The sequence below is a fragment of the Podarcis liolepis genome, assembly GCF_965112155.1.
Source record: "Podarcis liolepis genome assembly, chromosome: 9".
NCBI classification, from domain to species: domain Eukaryota; kingdom Metazoa; phylum Chordata; class Lepidosauria; order Squamata; family Lacertidae; genus Podarcis; species Podarcis liolepis.
In genome coordinates, this window is record NC_139564.1 from 2914342 (window position 1) to 2933280 (window position 18939).

Consider the following 18939-nt stretch of genomic DNA (forward strand, 5'->3'; position numbering starts at 1 on the left):
ACTGCAGAAAGAGTGGGGAGGGGAGCCAAAATAAAATAGATATGATACATTGTTTGCTTTCCAAGTTTTTCTTTTTTAAATTTTGGTATGTTGTAAAATTAATTATATAAAGAATATATGTGTGTGTGTGTGTGTGTGTGTGTATTTGTTGTTGTTTAGTCATGTCTGACTCTTCGTGACCCCATGGACCAGAACACGCCAAGCACACACACACACACACACACACACACACACACACACACTTCCAGGAGATGATTTATAGCCACCAAAAATTCTGGTGCTTCTCCAGAACCTGGGAACAAGGTGTTGGGACAAAAATGCCTCAAGGATGAGATGCAAGCTCTAGAGTATATCCCTATGTTACTGTCTCCATCACCTACCTGTCTGAGCTGACATCCTTCCAACGGTGTGTGAAAGCCAACAGCCTCACCTGCACTGGACGTGAAAGCAGACTTGATTCCGAGTCAGGAGGAGGAAGCCTCATACCTACCTTCTGAAACTTTTTTGTATAGAAAACAAAGTGTCCCTGCTCTGTGTGAAAGAAGTGGGAAGTCCCTGGCCTGATCACACTTAAGTGAGCCTCTCTGGAACTCCACAGCCCTGCTGGGCTCACACTAATATCCCCATACTCCCTCCTCAGTCATATTCAAGATGATAGGGAGGAATACACATGAGGATTTTTTTTTTTACATTTTTTAAAGCACAAAATGGTGTAAACCACAGAAGGGAAGAGGAGAAGACACAGGAGATGGACCAAAACAACTCTTAAGGACAGGAGAACACTATGGGACTAATCCAGACATTCAAAGAAGTTAAGCAAACAAGGTGTAATTGGAAAAAGGAGTGAAATTGCTTGTTTGGATCTCAATATCTTGTTTAGAGATAGGATGCCAGGTGCACAGGGTTGCCTAGCAACAGTACAACACTGAAAGTCAGGCTTGCTGACTTATCCAACCTCACTTTTTCTCAGGAATGTGCATATGAGCAGAAACTGGAAGTCAAGTCTGCATTGCATTCTGTAATCTGGGGGCAAAAAGGTGAGAGTCTGTGAGCAATTGTGTTTGGTGGGTTTTACACAGCGTAGTGTGAGCTAGCGTGGTAAAGAGCTGGTGGATCTCTCTGTATATTTGTTTCTTTACTTCTAAGACCAGAAGAACTGTATTACAGTAGTTAGTACATTTATCTTTGTCTTGTGAGACAATAAACCCTTTATACTTAGAACTGAACTGAGTGGGACAGAGGTTTTTCTTAACCAGGAACTCTGGAAAAAGATGACTACTGGAAAGCAGGAAAACTCTGAAGTTCAGCTGGAAGACTGCTGGAGCTGTGGATTCACTGTTGACCCCACTGGTCAAAGTGTGGTGAATTACTAACTGATAGCGGGCCCATGCCTGGCAGGTTATAAGCCAACAGACGTCTGGAAGTCGTAATATAGAACAAGACAATGGAAACTGTCACACTCACAGGAAGACCAATTCTCTCAGAAATAAAGAGGAGAGAGACACCACTGCTCTGACTGCAGGCAGGATTGGTCTGGGGGAAGTGAAATGGCTCCTCCACCTAGAGAGGCCACGAAGACCTTTCCTGTTCCCAATAGGGGGAGTAATCCCTAAAGACAGGAGTGTTGTGTCCCCCCCCCCCAATCTGGTAAAATGTTCCCCTCTAGCAGGTATACTTAATCGATCTTCCTCCACTTGGTGCCCTCCAACGCAACCTGTTGGTTAGGGCTGATGGCACCTAGAAGGCACCGGGTTGGGGAAGGCTGTATTGGATTAATTATTGCAACAGAACGTAGGCTACGACTGAGTCCTCCTTGCTTTATTTTCCAGGAGTTTCCATTATCTGAGGTTGCAAAATCAGGTCACCTGAGGATGCAGGATTGACAAAGGGCTTTTGAGTGCTGGTGTCTGAGACCTGATCTCTTCCATGCTCTGAATTCCATAATTTGGATCATTGACCATGGCTTCTATTAAAGGTGGGTCGATTCATTGCCCATGAAGAGTTTTAATTGAACCATCGTTTATCGGGCTTCTTCTTACATATGCTTCTTTTTTGATCAAGACGGGGAAAGTTCTCCCAACATCGCAGTGGTGTTGTACATTTTGCTTTTATTGCACCGACTGGTTTATAAAGGTGGTTGTCTGGCTTACCGACTGCCCAATAACTGAAAAGAAAAGGAAGCACAAATCAATGAGTCAGTGAGAAGCAAATTATTATTATTATTGTTGTTGTTGTTGTTGTTGTTATTGTTATTATTATTAATTTATTTATTTATATCCCGTACATCTGGCTTGGTGTCCCTATCCATCAACATGGGGTGTGTACTTTATTTCAGCATTAAGAGATCTCCCCCTCTCAGAATCCTCAGATTCCAGGGCATTAAATGAAGCTGGTCTGAAAAAAGAAAAGGCTTCTTCACACAGCATGGAGTTAACCTGTGGAACTCACTTCAACAGGAGGTGGTGATGGCCACCAACGTGGAAGGCTTTAAAGCAGAGGCTCCCAAACCTATGTGGCCTACCACCTCCTTTCAGAAAAAAAATAAAAATACTCAGCACCCCCCTCCCCCAGGAACCAACCTTTTTAAAGCAAACAAATAAAAGATGCAGTGACAAATTTGCATTCTTTTATGTGTCTGTATTTCTACCCAGTGCTATTTTTCTAGAAAAAAAGATGCCGGAACTCACCATGAATGCCTCCCTCTTTCTCTTTGAATTGCACCCACTTGGGAGGTTCCAGAACTCACCTGAGAGGTTCTGGAACCTACCTGAGAAGTCCCAGAACTGAGTTCCCGTCAGTTCCCCCTGAAAAAGCCCTGTTTCTACCTATATCCTACAACCTAATAAAGAAAGATTAAAATTCCATGGAGCGGACCAGAGTTAAGACTGCCGGCTCAGTCCGATCTATCCCAGGGGCGGAGCTGGTGCCGCATCCTGCCTGTCATGGGCCAAATAGGCAGGCAGTCTGCGATCCACTTCCTGGGTCTGGGTGAAGCCAAAAAGGGTTCACCCTAGCCTGGGAAAACCTCTCCCCTCCAGTGCAATTGCCGGATCCAGGGGAACTTTTGTTGCCAACCCACAACGGAGCCCACCCTGGCAGTAAGCGTCATTACATAACAGATGAATCTTCTCTTCTCTTCTCTTCTCTTCTCTTCTCTTCTCTTCTCTTCTCTTCTCTTCTCTTCTCTTCCACCCACTTATTTTTATTCAACGGCCCCTTGGATCATTCTAGTGCCCCTCAGGGGGTGTAATCACACACTTAGGGAAATGTGGCTTTTAAGAAAGATGACTTCTAGTGTTATGAGAGTAGGAGAAAGCCTTTTCTCTATTCTCTTTCTCCACACTCATTAGTTCTGAGTGGACATAGGATCCGGTGGTTCTAGTAGATTCTTCATTCTGTTAGCCAGAGCTAATGATTGACTGGGGTGATGATGGTGGAAAGCAACAATAATCACTGAATGATACTGTGGAACAAAGCAAGCCTTGTGTACCTGCATTCCTACACTTTAGCAAACATTTAAGAAGCAGTAGAATTCCTCACACTTATGTTTTCGTCTCTGTTCAAAGAGGCAAACTATCATATTTTAACAAGGTGAGGTCAAAAAGCATTGCTTGGTCTTCCAAAAAATGGAGAGGATCAAAACTGAGGGGGAGGCAAAGGGGACATGCTGTCGCCACCCAGCTCTAGTCATGGACTGGTCATGCTGTTCGGATGCCTAATTATCGTCTTCCAAAGTAACTACTCTATTCCGAATTTAAAAATGGAAAGTGTAATGCCAGTGGCCAACAACAGAGGTTTAAAGACTCTCAAGGCAAATATTAAAAAATGTAGTATAAACACCAACAATTGGGAATCACTGGCCTGTGAGCACTCCAGTTGAACAGCCTTTACTAAAGGTGTCATGGACTTTGAAGACACTCAAACTCAGGACAAAAGAGAGAAACGTGCTAAGAGGAAGGCACATTTGGCAAACCCTCACCGTGATCAACTCCCACCAGGAAACCTATGTCCTCACTGTAGAAGGACGTGTGGATCCACTTACGGACTCATTGTTAAGACTGTGTTCATGGAAGAAAATCTTACATGGCTACAAGTGATTGCTGAAGAAGATGAAGAACTGGGGTGATTTGAAGGACTACAGTGTTCATGCACATGGTGAAAGTGGAGAGAGACTGTGAGAAGGCATAGGTGAGGGGGCATTTGGCTATGTGGAGTCCTAGGTGGCTGGTGCCCATAAGTAGTGGCAGAGTGGAAGGCAAGAAGACAAACCATATGTGGAAGCAACGACTGGAAGAACCACCTCCACTCCACCCAAGATTGGTTGTAGGTATAAGAAGGCTGAGGACAGACTGAGGTTAGTGAGGCACATTCGCCCTACTGGACCAGCCCCTGCCATGTGGGGTGATTTCTTGTCTCAGTGTAGAAGCCCTTCATTGTTGAGCATGAAACTACTATCAAGCCCCATCAAACTACGCAGCATTACCATTTCTGATGAAGCTGGACAATATAATATTGCTTCCATCCTACAAAACTGCCTTTCTGACATGGAACATAAAATGCAATGGAAATAAAATACTCTGCTGGGTTCTAGATGCAGGCAAAGGACAGGAAGAGCTTTCAATGAAGAGTAAAAAACAAATTCTTAGCAAAGTTCTACAATACAATAAACAGAGAAACGTTGCTTCAAGACTCACTATCGTGGTGGGTAAGTGTTATCTATCCATTTCCATCCAACGTAATGACGGAGCCCAATCCAGAAGTCATGCTGTTCGTTTTTAATTGCATTTTCCAGGAACTCCTGCTAAAAGCACAATCAGAAAGTCTTTCATAGGATTGAGAGTCCAGAATCCCCTCTCAGGTCACCCCCAGACTGTGGCCCCATCTGCACTGTGAAGTATCATACCACTTTAAACACTCAATGCTTCCTCCAAAGCATCCTGGGAACTGTAGGGTTTTTTTGGGGGGGGGCAAATATTTTTTTTATTGATTTTCATTTTTTTCTTTACAAATTAGTCACTAATTGAAACAAATTTAACATTTTTCCAAATCTGACTTCCCATAAGTCTTCCTAGACATGTTAATGATTCTCCTTCATGCTGCATCATATTTCCTGATTACTTCTAGTTTATCTTCAGACATTACAAATAACCTTACAAAATACAATATTTTTACTTTTCAAACAGCTCTCTAGCAATCAATTCCTGCACATACATTATTTAACATTTCCAGTTTTGACAAGTGAGGCTACTTATCAGATTGTCAATCCCTACTAAATCATTAATTAATGTTAATTAAAATAAAACTTCCTCTCCTTCCATATGCATATATAGTAACATAGCAATCCAGTCCAATAATTAGTCTTCTTGCTGCTCAGCTCCTCTGTCCCACATCACATGTAGTCTGAAGTCTTTTTCTTGGGAGGAGCTTATCAGAGCTTGCAGGGCAGCAGCTGAAGGAGGAGCAAAAGGGTTTTCTTGTGTGTGTGTTTCTTTGTGGCTGATTAGCTGCTCTCCCTGTGCAAAGGTCAGAGGGGGCAGGGTTTCTGTTGAGTCAGGTGATTAGCTGTGGGAGGAGCTTATCAGAGCTTTTAGATTTAGGGGAGCTAGTCTCAAACGTTTGTTGGGGGAGACCTAGGTTTTTTTTTTTGGGGGGGGTTATTTGTCCTGTCTTCACGCTTTTTAAGATGGAGGACCACTGTAGACACCCCCAACGACACATTTTCAAGATGGAGGGTGAGGGAACAGCTGTAGTCGTCTGCGGTTCCTGCGCAATGTTTGCCATCTTGCCAAAGGTTGCAGGCAGCTTTACCTGCAGCAACTGTATGTTGATTGCCCTCTTAGAAGACAAAGTCCAGCAACTGGAGGAACGTGTAGCTACGCTCCAAAGAATTAGAGAGCTGGAGCCTAAAGAAGCCAGGGTGGCTATCTAAAGAACTTTTAACTGAGTTAAGATTAAAAAAGGATGTGTACAAAAAATGGAAAAGGGGGGAAACCACCAAAGAGGAATTCAAACAAATAGCCAGCACGTGTAGACACAAAGTCAGAAAAGCTAAAGCACAGAATGAACTCAGGCTTGCTAGAGAGGTTAAAAGCAACAAAAAAGGCTTTTATGGGTATGTTCGTAGCAAAAGGAAGAACAAAGAAACAGTGGGGTCACTCAGAGGAGAAGATGGTGAAATGCAAACAGGGACACAGAAAGGGCTGAACTCCTCAATGCCTTCTTTGCCTCAGTAAAGAAAACAATACCCGACCTGAAGAATTTGAAGCAAATGATTCAGCAAAGGAAACACAGCCCAGAATAACTAAGGAGATAGTACAAGAATACTTGGCTAATTTAGATGTATTCAAGTCTCCAGGGCCAGATGAACTGCATCCAAGAGTATTAAAAGAACTGGCAGATGTGATCTCAGAACCACTGGCAGTCATCTTTGAGAATTCCTGGAAAACAGGCGAAGTCCCGGCAGACTGGAGGAGGGCAAATGTTGTCCCTATTTTCAAAAAGGGGGAGAGGACCCAAATAATTACCGCCCAGTCAGTCTGACATCAATACCAGGGAAGATTCTGGAGCAGATCATTAAGCAAACAGTCTGTGAGCACCTAGAAAGGAATGCTGTGATCACCAATAGTCAGGATGGATTTCTGAAAAATAAGTCATGTCAGACTAACCTGATCTTGTTTTTTGACAGAATTACAAGCCTGGTAGATGAAGGGAACGCAGTGGATGTAGCCTACCTTGATTTCAGCAAGGCATTTGACAAGGTGCCCCATGATATTCTTGTAAAGAAGCTGGTAAAATACGGTCTTGACTATGCTACCACTCAGTGGATTTGTAACTGGCTGACTGACCGAACCCAAAGGGTGCTCATCAATGGTTCCTCTTCATCCTGGAGAAGAGTGACTAGTGGGGTGCCACAGGGTTCTGTCTTGGGCCCGGTCTTATTCAACATCTTTATCAACGACTTGGATGATGGACTCAAGGGCATCCTGATCAAATTTGCAGATGACACCAAACTGGGAGGGGTGGCTAACACCCCAGAGGACAGGATCACACTTCAAAATGACCTTGACAGATTAGAGAACTGGGCCAAAACAAACAAGATGAATTTTAATAGGGAGAAATGTAAAGTATTGCACTTGGGCAAAAAAAAAATGAGAGGCACAAACACAAGATGGGGGACACCTGGTTTGAGAGCAGTACATGTGAAAAGGATCCAGGAATCTTGGTTGACCACAAACTTGACATGAGCCAACAGTGTGACGCGGCAGCTAAAAAAGCCAATGCAATTCTGGGCTGCATCAATAGGAGTATAGCATCTAGATCAAGGGAAGTAATAGTGCCACTGTATTCTGCTCTGGTCAGACCTCAGCTGGAGTACTGTCTCCAGTTCTGGGCACCACAATTCAAGAAGGACACTGACAAACTGGAACGTGTCCAGAGGAGGGCAACCAAAATGGTCAAAGGCCTGAAAATGATGCCTTATGAGGAACGGCTAAGGGAGCTGGGCATGTTTAGCCTGGAGAAGAGGAGGTTAAGGGGTGATATGATAGCCATGTTCAAATATATAAAAGGATGTCACATAAAGGAGGGAGAAAGGTTGTTTTCTGCTGCTCCAGAGAAGCGGACACGGAGCAATGGAGCCAAACTACAAGAAAGAAGATTCCACCTAAACATTAGGAAGAACTTCCTGACAGTAAGAGCTGTTTGACAGTGGAATTTGCTGCCAAGGAGTGTGGTGGAGTCTCCTTTTTTGGAGGTCTTTAAGCAGAGGCTTGACAACCATATGACAGGAGTGCTCTGATGGTGTTTCTTGCTTGGCAGGGGGTTGGACTCGATGGCCCTTGTGGTCTCTTCCAACTCTATGATTCTATGGTTCTATGATTCTTTAAGATAGAAACTCCAAGGTCAACCATCTTGCTTGGTGTAATTTCCCACCAGTAAGATCATAGCAACCAGCCCATAATAATTTTTTTTGGGGGGGGAGGAGGACGCCGACACCAACCACATTCTCCTAGATATTTCACAGTTCAAATCCATATTATAGCCTCTCCCCAAATCCGAGATTCTCGAACAGATGTGTCCCACCAATAGATATCCCAGTTCTCCTTTGTGCAGACAAATCTGCTCCTTTCTAGCCCAGAATCCCAGAATTGTAGAGTTGGAAGGGACCCCAAGGGTCAAACCCCCTGAAATGCAGGAATGTCCTGTCTGAACTCACTGTTGGGGTTTGCTGTTAGCATGTGCAACAAGGCTTCCTTTATCAAGTTGGATCACTTGGGGTTCACTCAGTTCTTATTGTCTGCTCTGTGGGATGTAACCCACTGGTGCAGTCAAATGCAACATGCTTATTTCCCTAGAGTGGGCACAAGCAAGGGGACATCCAGTCAGTGTAACTTCCCGTTCCACTCGTCTGGAGCACCCTTCCCCCTGCATGTGATCTAGGAGATAGGCATGGTCCTGGCTGACTCCATAAAAGAGCCGAGTCACGCAGCCATCCTCCCTCTCTTGCTAATCTCTTGCTTCCTGTTCTCCTGCAGCCATTTTGTTCTCTTGATGTAAATTTTGCTGTCAGCACATGATCTCAATCTCCATGTGAGATGAACTCACAGATTGTTATGTAACTACTAAGTAAAGCCTGCCTTTCAGGGATCAAATCATGAACTGAAATGTGAACAAACCTCTTGTTATTTCGAAAGGAAAGACTCGTTTCTTTATTCTTTTAAGAGGGATAAAAGGGGACACCAGGAACAATCCATCTGGCAAGCCAGATTGGATTACTTAACTAAAGAGGTTCAAACAAATCTGCAAACTAGCTTCCTGCTATATTGAAGGGAATCTGCTCAGCTGCATCACTCACTACGCAGGATAATACCAATACAGTGGTGCCTCACAAGACGAAAATAATCCGTTCCGCGAGTCTCTTCGTCTAGCGGTTTTTTCGTCTTGCGAAGCAACCCTATTAGCGGCTTAGCGGCTTAGCGCTATTAGCGGTTTAGCGGCTATTAAAGGCTTAGCGGCTAAAAGGCTATTAGCGGCTTAGCGGCTTAGAAAAAGGGTGGGGGAAAGCGAAAAAAATCGCAAGACTCGCAAGACAAAAACGTCTTGCGAAGCAAGCCCATAGGGAAATTCGTCTTGCGAAGCGCATCGAAAAACGGAAAACCCTTTCGTCTAGCAGGTTTTTCATCTTGCGAGGCATTCGTCTTGCGGGGCACTACTGTACAATCCAAGAGTCCTAATTTTAATCTGAGTTACATCTTCATCTTCTTTGAATCCCTTCATTTTAGGAGGGGGAAAGGCATTTCTCTTTCAGCTAAACAATCTCTAGCTCTATGCCAGCCTTCCCTTCCTCCATTGTTCCAGCAGCATCAAATTACCCCGCGCAGCCTCTTGCTTGCAGTTTCCCAATCCCACTCTGTTTTATTTAGAAAGGATTATTCATGCCATTTCTATATCTAGTGTTCAGCTAGCTTACCTCCTCTTTTTCATTTTCAATAATAACCAGTTTGGATTTTTGACTCTCACAAAAGCTGTCTGCCTGACTCCAGTCTACTAGTCCTTCATCAAATAAATAGAGAGCCTCTTTATATATCTGCCACTTTTGGCGATCATTTGAAGTGAGGTCATCTTTGAATCCAGCCAGAAATTGGGGGGGGGGGGCGGAGAGAGAGAGGAAAACAAACAAACCAGTTTTAGCTGGACTGAAGGTCTTACAGATTTTATTATTATTATTATAGTGGTACCTTGGTTTAAGAGCAGTCTGGTTTAAGAACGAATTGGTTTACGAACTCTGCAAAAATGGAAGTAGTGTTCTGGTTTGAGAACTTTAACTCGGTCAAAGAACGGAATCCAAACGGTAGAATCATAGAATCATAGAATCATAGAGTTGGAAGAGACCACAAGGGCCATCGAGTCCAACCCCCTGCCAAGCAGGAAACACCATCAGAGCACTCCTGACATATGGTTGTCAAGCCTCTGCTTAAAGACCTCCAAAAAAGGAGACTCCACCACACTCCTTAGCAGCAAATTCCACTGTCGAACAGCTCTTACTGTCAGGAAGTTCTTCCTAATGTTTAGGTGGAATCTTCTTTCTTGTAGTTTGGATCCATTGCTCCATGTCCGCTTCTCTGGAGCAACAGAAAACAACCTTTCTCCCTCCTCTATGTGACATCCTTTTATATATTTGAACATGGCTATCATATCACCCCTTAACCTCCTCTTCTCCAGGCTAAACATGCCCAGCTCCCTTAGCCGTTCCTCATAAGGCATCGTTTCCAGGCCTTTGACCATTTTGGTTGCCCTCCTCTGGACACGTTCCAGTTTGTCAGTGTCCTTCTTGAACTGTGGTGCCCAGAACTGGAGACAGTACTCCAGCTGAGGTCTGACCAGAGCAGAATACAGTGGCACTATTACTTCCCTTGATCTAGATGCTATACTCCTATTGATGCAGCCCAGAATTGCATTGGCTTTTTTAGCTACCGCGTCACACTGTTGGCTCATGTCAAGTTTGTGGTCAACCAAGACTCCTAGATCCTTTTCACATGTACTGCTTTCAAGCCAGGTGTCACCCATCTTGTATTTGTGCCTCTCATTTTTTTTGCCCAAGTGCAATACTTTACATTTCTCCCTATTAAAATTCATCTTGTTTGTTTTGGCCCAGTTCTCTAATCTGTCAAGGTCATTTTGAAGTGTGATCCTGTCCTCTGGGGTGTTAGCCACCCCTCCCAGTTTGGTGTCATCTGCAAATTTGATCAGGATGTCCTTGAGTCCATCATCCAAGTCGTTGATAAAGATGTTGAATAAGACCGGGCCCAAGACAGAACCCTGTGGCACCCCACTAGTCACTCTTCTAGAAGGGCACCGGTTGTGGGAGGCCTCATTAGGGAAAGCGTGCCTTGGTTTAAGAATGGTTTTGGTTTAAGAACGGACTTCCAGAATGGATTAAGTTTGTAAACCGAGGTACCACTGTATTTTAAATAAAGTCATTATGAATTACATACTGATATTTCATTACAATCCAGCAAAAGACATGGTAGCTAACACTCTGAAAGGTTTGTTCTAATAAAGGACACATTTAGCCAGGTTATTTGTACTCCATTTCCTTCCCTGTTCTACTGTTTCCATTCATCAACAGATTGGTAATGCTATGAAGATTGCGCGGCACCCCCAATCCCTGCCGAGCAGTAGCAAGATTCTGAGAGGTTCCAGTTGCTTGCCCAGGATTGTGTTTCCATTGAGAAAATCGAGGAATAGTGGAGGTGAGTGCTTAAGAAGTATGGTTTATTTGACACATATTTAGACAAGATGCTGTAGATGAGATTCTTGCATTGCAGGGGGTTGGACTAGATTACTGGACTAGATTATGCTTGGGGTTTCTTCCAACTCAACCATTCTATGATTCTGCTTGCAGATAAAGTCTTCAATGGAGGAGGTACAGAACATTATACCCTGGAGTGTCTCTCATTGCTCTTCTCATACCGGGGAGTGTGTGTGTGTGTGTGTGTGTGTGTGTGTGTGTGTGTATCTGATCCCTTGCTAAATTTGCCTGTTTGCCCTCTGACGAAGAAATGACCAGTCCATAATTTTAATGGTAGGTTTATTGTAGCTGTGAGAGACAGAATAGCAACAGGAAAACCCCCAGAAACCGAGAAGATTCTAGAGGATGGTGGGACCTTTATACCTTCAACAGCTGTGCAGATGAGGGGCTTTCAGTACATGGGTTCCCCCTATCCTCTGATTTCTCAACATCACCATCTTAAGAATAACTTACTGATTGCGGACTGGACTTCATTTGCTCTGTCAGCCCATATAAGCAATTCACCTGCCAACTTCTCAGCTTCAGCAAGTATTTCAGAATCTGAAAGGTTTGGATAATTCAGGTCAGTGAAATCTCAAACAGCTATTCAACTCTATAAAAAGGCTGTTTCCCTATAACTTGTGACTGGCCACATTCTAGCATTCAGGGTGGTCTGTAATCTGCTGAGCATTGATCTGATTAACTGTGCTCCGGAGATCTTAGAGAGGCGTTGTGATTCTATTGCTTGTGTGCTAAGAATTCACTTCTGCAACACTTCTGTTTGTTACCCAGGTGCGGGACAACCTTTTAAATAAACCACAGAACCAAGGAAATTATTTCGAGCCCAGCATCCAGGTTTAGAGACTCAGTATTTTTATTTAGTTGTACCTTGGATCTCAAACGCCTTGGCTCCTGACCAAATCGGTTCCCAAACGATCAAATCAGAAGCCGCGCTTTGGTTTGAGAATGTTTTGGAAGTCGAACAGACTGCCGGAATAGATTCCAATTGACTTCCAAGCAGTGGCGTAGCGTGGGGGGTGCCAGGGGTGCCGGCCGCACCGGGCGCAACATCTGGGGGGGGGGCACGCTCGCTGCCTCCGGAGTCGCCGAAGAGCCTCGGGCGCAGGCTGTAGCGGAGCCGCATGTCTCGCGGAACCGACGAGCTGTGCGCGCGTCCGGGCTGAAGGCGCTCGGCAGGCAGCGGCTCTCAGCGCTCGCCGCGGAGGACGCGCCAGGCAGCCCCTCCTCACAGCCCCGCCTCCGCCGGTGCTGCTGCAGCTGCTGGGCCATTGCATTTTCCTCGCCTCTCTGCCCCCCCCTCCTCCGGGCAAGCGGCGTCGTTTGGGCGGCAGCGCCAGCGGCAACTCGCAGGTTAGGGGTTAGGGGGGCGCAAATTACTTGCCTTGCCCCGGGTTAGGGGGTGCAAATTACTTGCGTTGCCCCGGGTGCTGACAACTCACGCTACGCCGCTGCTTCCAAGGTACAATTGTATTTTATTTATCTATTGCAATAGGACAGAGCTCAACCCAAGGTGCTAGTTGAGAAGGTCTGTCCTGATGCGCTTCAGAACAAAAGCTTATATTGTAGTTCAAACACAGCAAACAAAGAGTCACCAAACATCTTCTCATATGTCAGGAAAGTTACAAGCCATGGGATAGAAAACATGTATGGTGTCTTCCTGCTCTCCACTTCCCCCACTATCACCTTGGGGTTGACCAGAAGTGTCTAAGCCTTTTGCTCTTTTTAGGTATTGGATATCCCACTTTGCTCTGGCCACCTAGTCTATGATCAGTCTTTAATAACATTCCTCCATCTGTCTTTCAGGAAACTTCCAAGGATTTCTGCTTAACACCCTGATTGTAACTCATAGGAAAACATCCTGCCATTTCTGCTGCTTCCAGGGTCAGATAAAGAGAGACTCACAAATGCAGAACTCACAGAAATCAAACCCCATACATTTTAAAAGGTTAAATGTAATTAATATGAAACACTATTAATAAAATAAAAAATATACACCCGGCGTCTTTAATTCTTATATCACTTAGTACTGAGGATAAAATTGCTTGCCTCTGCAATTACTTTGATGTGACATTGTTTATATATTATTTCTTTTTAAAATTTCTGTACTGCTTTATATTTTAAGAAAAATCTCAAAGCAGTTTACAGCATATTAAATCAATAAAACACAAATAAAAAAAATCTGAAGAAAGTCAAACATAGAGTATACAGTCAAAGCAACGTAACAGAAAACTAAAATATTATCTTAAAGATTTGAGAATAAAAGATTACAAAGGAGGTGAACTACAGAATACATATTTAACATAGTAGGGCTGGTGAGTGTGGGCCCAGCCCCCTAGGCCAGGTGGAAAGGGCCTTGCAGTGATGATGATGATGATGATGATGATAATAATAATAGTAATAATAATTTATTATTTATATCCTGCCCATCTGGCTGGGTTTTCCCAGGGGGGCTTCCAATAAAACACTAAAATACAATAACCTATTAAACATTAAAAGCTTCCCTAAACAGGGCTGCCTTCAGATGTCTTCTAAAAGTTTGGTAGTTATTTTTCCCGTTGACATCTAGTGGGAGGGCGTTCCACAGGGTGGGCGCCACCACCGAGAAGGCCCTCTGCCTGGTGGCCTTCACACTCACAGCCGGGCCTCATGAGGAGCCTCTTCAGTGGGGCTGGTGAGTGTGGGCCTCACCCCCTAGGCCAGGTGGAAAGGGCCTTGCAGGGAGCGGCCTCCACACCCCACAGCCAGACGTTGTTTCTCCGGCTTCATGAGGAGCCTCTTCAGTGGGGCTGGTGAGTGTGGGCCAAGAGTGTGAGTGTGGGCCTCCTCCTTTGGAGGTCTTTAAGCAGAGGCTTGACAACCAGATGTCAGGAGTGCTCTGATGGTGTTTCCTGCTTGGCAGGGGGTTGGACTCGATGGCCCTTGTGGTCTCTTCCAACTCTATAATTCTATGATTCTATTCTATGATTCTAAGACGCCTGGGCCAGGTGGAAAGGGCCTTAGAGAGGTGTTGTGAGTCATCCAACACTGCTTCTTGCCCACTTCTTCTTGGGGTTAGTTTTCGATGGAGACATGACCAAAGTGCTTGCACTAACACACTCGGCAATATGCTCTCTTTACTGCTCTCCTTTCTGGCTAGTTAAAGCTGGGGCGGGTGGGTGGGCGGGGCAGTAGCATATGACTCCAGGGTGTGCACATTGTGGTCTTCTTGTTGGACTAAGTGCAGTTTAGTTTGGTAGTTGGGTGTCATGGCACTTGGATCATTTTGCAGGTCTTAGAATGGAGTCTTGCTGATGTTCTGGTTTGGGGCTGAACCATTGTCTTCTGGGTACAAGAACTCCAGCACAGCTGAGAATTGGCAAGTGGGCCAAAGTTCAACTCGTAAACAGTACCTAGGTGCAAGAGAACCTTGCCCTGTGGTTTTCAGTAACTGGTATTCGAAGATATACTTCCATTAAGAGTGGAAGAACCTAGTCATTGTGGCTGGTGCCAAAATGATTAACTGTGCTGTTGAGCTAGTGTGGACGGGAACATCTGGGATAGATTTTGGAGGCATAAAATTGTAATATACAGTGGTGCCTCGCAAGACGGAAATAATCCGTTCTGTGATTCTCTTCGTCTAGCGGTTTTTTTGTCTTGCGAAGCAAGCCCATTGACGGATTAGAGGATTAGCGCTATTAGCGGCTTTTAGCGGCTTTTAGCAGCTTATCAGCTTATCGGATCAGCTGATAAGCGGCTTAGCGGCTTAGAAAAAGGGGGGGGAGAAAACCCCCCCGCAGGAACTCGCAAGACATTTTCGTCTTGCAAAGCAAGCCCATAGGAGATTCGTTTTGCGAAGCACCTCCAAAACGGAAAACTCTTTCGTCTAGCGAGTTTTCCGTCTTGCGAGGCATTCGTCTTGTGGGGCACCACTGTAGCTCGTGTGTGGCTGAAGGTGCAGAAACAGTGTCTCCACACACACATGAACACTCTGATGTGGACACAGCCTATATGTCTCTTCAGCAAACATGGGCCCCCAGTTTTGTTCCTGTTGAATGCTATGAATGGGGATATGAGCTTGGGGTCCAGCATTTCCAGAAGGCAAGTGGTAAGTGAAAGGATGGAAGGTAATTCTTCTTCCACCTACTACTATCTTACTGTAGTCCAGCCACTTCACAGTGACTTTTCTTCCTGCTGAGTCAAGAGGCTGGGAAGAAGCTCTCCTATGGGGCAATACCCCCTGCTGGAGCAGGGGCAAGGAGTGGCCCTAAGTGTATGGACTATAACACCTTACTTACCATTCCTTCCTTGGAGGGATGGTTTCTCTTTGATCATGAAGTCCCTGATCATTGTCATTGCTAAATCTATTTCAGGTGTTTTGTGATCCCGTTTATGAATATCTATGGAAGAGTTAGAGGGGAAAGAAATGGTGAGTCAGCTGATGCGACGGTACCTCCACCCCAGAATTGCTGCGGCTGATTTGGAATCAAGGCTCCCCGTGTGTTAGCAATTTTTTAAGGCTCTTCCCATCTCAAAGCAAAAGTGTTTAATGAAGCATCAGGCAGCAGAGTGGGTAACATTCCAGTAATAAAACTGCATTAAAATGAAACATGTAAATCACCCTGTGAAGGGTGGTTGACAAACTGAAGACCTCTTTTGTTTGAATTCAGCTGTTCCGACCACTCAGTGAAGCAGACCATACACTTGTTTTTCTAGGAGGAAAGTGGAACAGGGAGTTGCAAGGTAGGACAGGTGACTGCACAGGTTGCTTCATAATGTTGGCCTAAGAAGTCTGAAAGCAGTTATTGAGGGGCAAGAAACAGGCATTCATTTCAGTGGGTGAGATTTAGCCACTTCCTTACCTTACGCACTGGAATCAATGTGAAGTGAAAGGGCTTAGCTGTGGTTGGATTATGGTGACACTTTTGAAAGTATTCTTCATACTGATGTAAAGCCAACCAGGATAATGCTAAAGGCTTACACAGCCTAGACTTACACAGACTAACTGCTCCAAATGCAGCAAAAAATAGGACCAGGCACAGCATCACTACAATAAATGTACCAATGGAAGAGAGGAAGAAATCTTTTATCTCATGCAAAACAGCAGCGAGTTTTCCTTGATGGACAAAAAGAAAGAAAATCTGCTTAAGTACCATGGCTAACTTTTTTGCTTTTTCATTTCAAGTGACAGTAATGGATCCAGAAGTACTCCTTCAGAGGAAGTCTAACCCCATCCAGAACAGGCCAGATCCCACCCATCTTGTCTAGGGAACCACCCACTGACTGCACCTCAGTCTTGTCTGGATTAAACTTAAATTTAAAGGTTTGTTCCCTCACCTGGTCAAGGAGCAGTGGTAGAAAGGTAAATCCTTACCACATTGTGGATCAGCGGAGAACACAGTCTGAAGCTGGCATAGCACTAGTTTGCTTGGCTAAAGGAGCCTGTTGGAGTGACAGAGCACGGCTGGCTTTTTCTCCAGGCCTGCCCACCACGACTGGCCACATATGCCTCCTGTTGCTCTCCCACCTTTCCTTTCCAGTGTGTTCCTCGTCTAGGCTATGAACCAGTTCTATGTGTGCTGCATACATACCTTTTCTGGGAGGTGGTTTTCGTCTGCGTTTTAGTATTGACCTGGATGCCACATTAGATCTGGAAGAGACATTGGATCTAGAAGCCACATTGGATCTGGAAGCCACATTGGATTTGGAAGCGGCATTGGATCTGGAAGCCACACTGGTTCTTGAAGCTGCATTGTGGTGTTGGGTCACATAGTATGTAATTTACTTGAACATCAGCGAAAACTTGCAAAAAAGCCTTTGTGTGATAGCAGCTAAATCCCAGTAGGGTTGATCCCTGAAAAACTTGTAGCTCAGGAGCAAAATCATAGGCAGTGATGATCCTGCAGGAATTCAGTTTTCAGCTCTACTCTGCCAGATAAATCTCATTTCTTTTTTTTTAATGGAGTAACAAGTTTGGTGGAACAGGGGAATGATGTGAACATAGTGTATCTTGATTTCAGTAAGGCTTTTGACAAAGTCCCCCATGTTATTCTTGTGAGAAAACTGGTAAAGTGTGCGTTGAATGAGGTAACTGTTAGGTGGATTGGTAGCCGGTTGACTGACTGAACCGAAATAGTGCTCACTAATGGTTCCCTGATTGAGGTAGGAAGCCGTGTTGGTCTGACACAGTCGAAATAAAAAATTAAAAAATAGTCCAGTAGCACCTTAGAGACCAACTAAGTTTGCTCTGGGTATAAGCTTTCGTGTGCATGCACACTTCTTCAGATACACTGAAGCAGAAGTCACCAGACCCTTATATACAGTGGGAGGGTGGGGGGGGGGGGTTTCTCAGAAGGGTATTGGGAGATGGGTGATTGACTCAATGGGTATGGTAAACCTGTTGACGACTGTTAACGACTGCAATTAGTTCTACACCAAACTGGGAGGGGTAGCTAATGCCATGGGATTTACAGAAATGGGATTTACACAGGTTTTGCCGTTTCTTGAAATATTGTTGCCAAATTTGGCACAAATGTTCCCAGGGTGGGGGAGGTGGTCCTCATCACCATTTAGATATCAGGTTCCATTTTTGTGCCACTTGAGATATCATCCCCAAATTCTGCAGAAAGGAAGGCTCAAGGTCTCCCTCCCAAGATGTAGGTATGGGTACAGGAACTCTGCCTTCCTGTATGGCACTGAAGAGGAAATAGTAAAAACAACTTACGTTCTGTGAATGTCAGGCCTCTCGCCATTTTAACTGCTCATTTGGATTGGTGCCTTATGTCATCCTGCGTTCAGAAGCATATAAAGGAGTAGACAGTTAGCACAACTTCTATGAAAGAATTTAGTGGTCAAAAACCAAATCAGAGTAGCAGTCTACAGAAGCTCACCTCTTTTTGTTGACAGGACCTTATTCTTAGCTGCCATCTTATCTCCTCATTTTGAGTGGTGTCTCATCCTGGAGTTCTTCTAAGTGACCATTTAATGGATTAGGCTGTTAAAATGATATCTTAAAACAAACCTACTGTTTAAAGATTGGATGCGGGTGGCGCTGTGGGTTAAACCACAGAGCCTAGGGCTTGCCGATCAGAGGGTCGGCGGTTCGAATCCCCACGATGGGGTGAGCCCTGTTGTTTGGTCCCTGCTCCTGCCAACCTAGCAGTTTGAAAGCACGTCAAAGTGCAAGTAGATAAATAGGTACCGCTCTGGCGGGAAGGTAAACGGCATTTCCATGTGCTGCTCTGGTTCGCCAGAAGCAGCTTAGTCATGCTGGCCACATGACCCGGAAGCTGTACGCCGGCTCCCTCGGCCAATAAAGCGAGATGAGCACTGCAACCCCAGAGTCGTCCGCGACGGGACCTAATGGTCAGGGGTCCCTTTACCTTTACCTTTACTGTTTAAAGAGCAGTCATATCAAGCTCTTCATTATACAAGGAAGTAGACATGAAAACCTCTCTGGCATCCTGTCCCCACTTCATTTATAGACATGGAATCTCCTATTCCCTGGATATACAGTGGGAGAGAAGCAGACTGCTTTTCTCCCACTGTAAAGGGGCAGTTGGGGCCTTCTGAATTCTAGCTTAGTGACATACTTCATGCAAACAGATCCTGTTCAATCCACAGCATTTCCCGCCAGAAGGATCTCCAGCAGG

At 44.8% G+C, this 18939-nt stretch overlaps 1 protein-coding gene across 8 annotated transcripts in view; it reads right to left on the reverse strand.

Moving 5' to 3' along the window:
- Positions 1-1803: 1803 nt before the first annotated feature.
- LOC310685906 (collectin-12-like) overlaps positions 1804-18939 on the reverse strand; it is a 40046-nt gene continuing 22910 nt past the window's right edge. For 2 of the 8 annotated variants that reach the window (XM_083459011.1, XM_083459010.1), the window contains exons 2-10: positions 18178-18256; positions 18012-18075; positions 16879-17034; positions 16284-16403; positions 15586-15687; positions 11765-11851; positions 9470-9621; positions 4695-4801; positions 1804-2164 (exon numbers count right to left, since the gene is read on the reverse strand). In XM_083459011.1, coding sequence (XP_083315137.1) covers positions 2005-2164; positions 4695-4801; positions 9470-9621; positions 11765-11851; positions 15586-15687; positions 16284-16403; positions 16879-17034; positions 18012-18039 — 912 coding nt within the window. In that variant the 5' untranslated portion in view covers positions 18040-18075; positions 18178-18256 and the 3' untranslated portion in view covers positions 1804-2004. Of the gene's footprint in view, positions 2165-4694; positions 4802-9469; positions 9622-11764; positions 11852-15585; positions 15688-15908; positions 16000-16283; positions 16404-16878; positions 17035-18011; positions 18076-18177; positions 18282-18939 lie in introns of all 8 variants that reach the window. The other 6 variants (XM_083459012.1, XM_083459005.1, XM_083459004.1 and 3 more) reach the window with 6 other exon arrangements.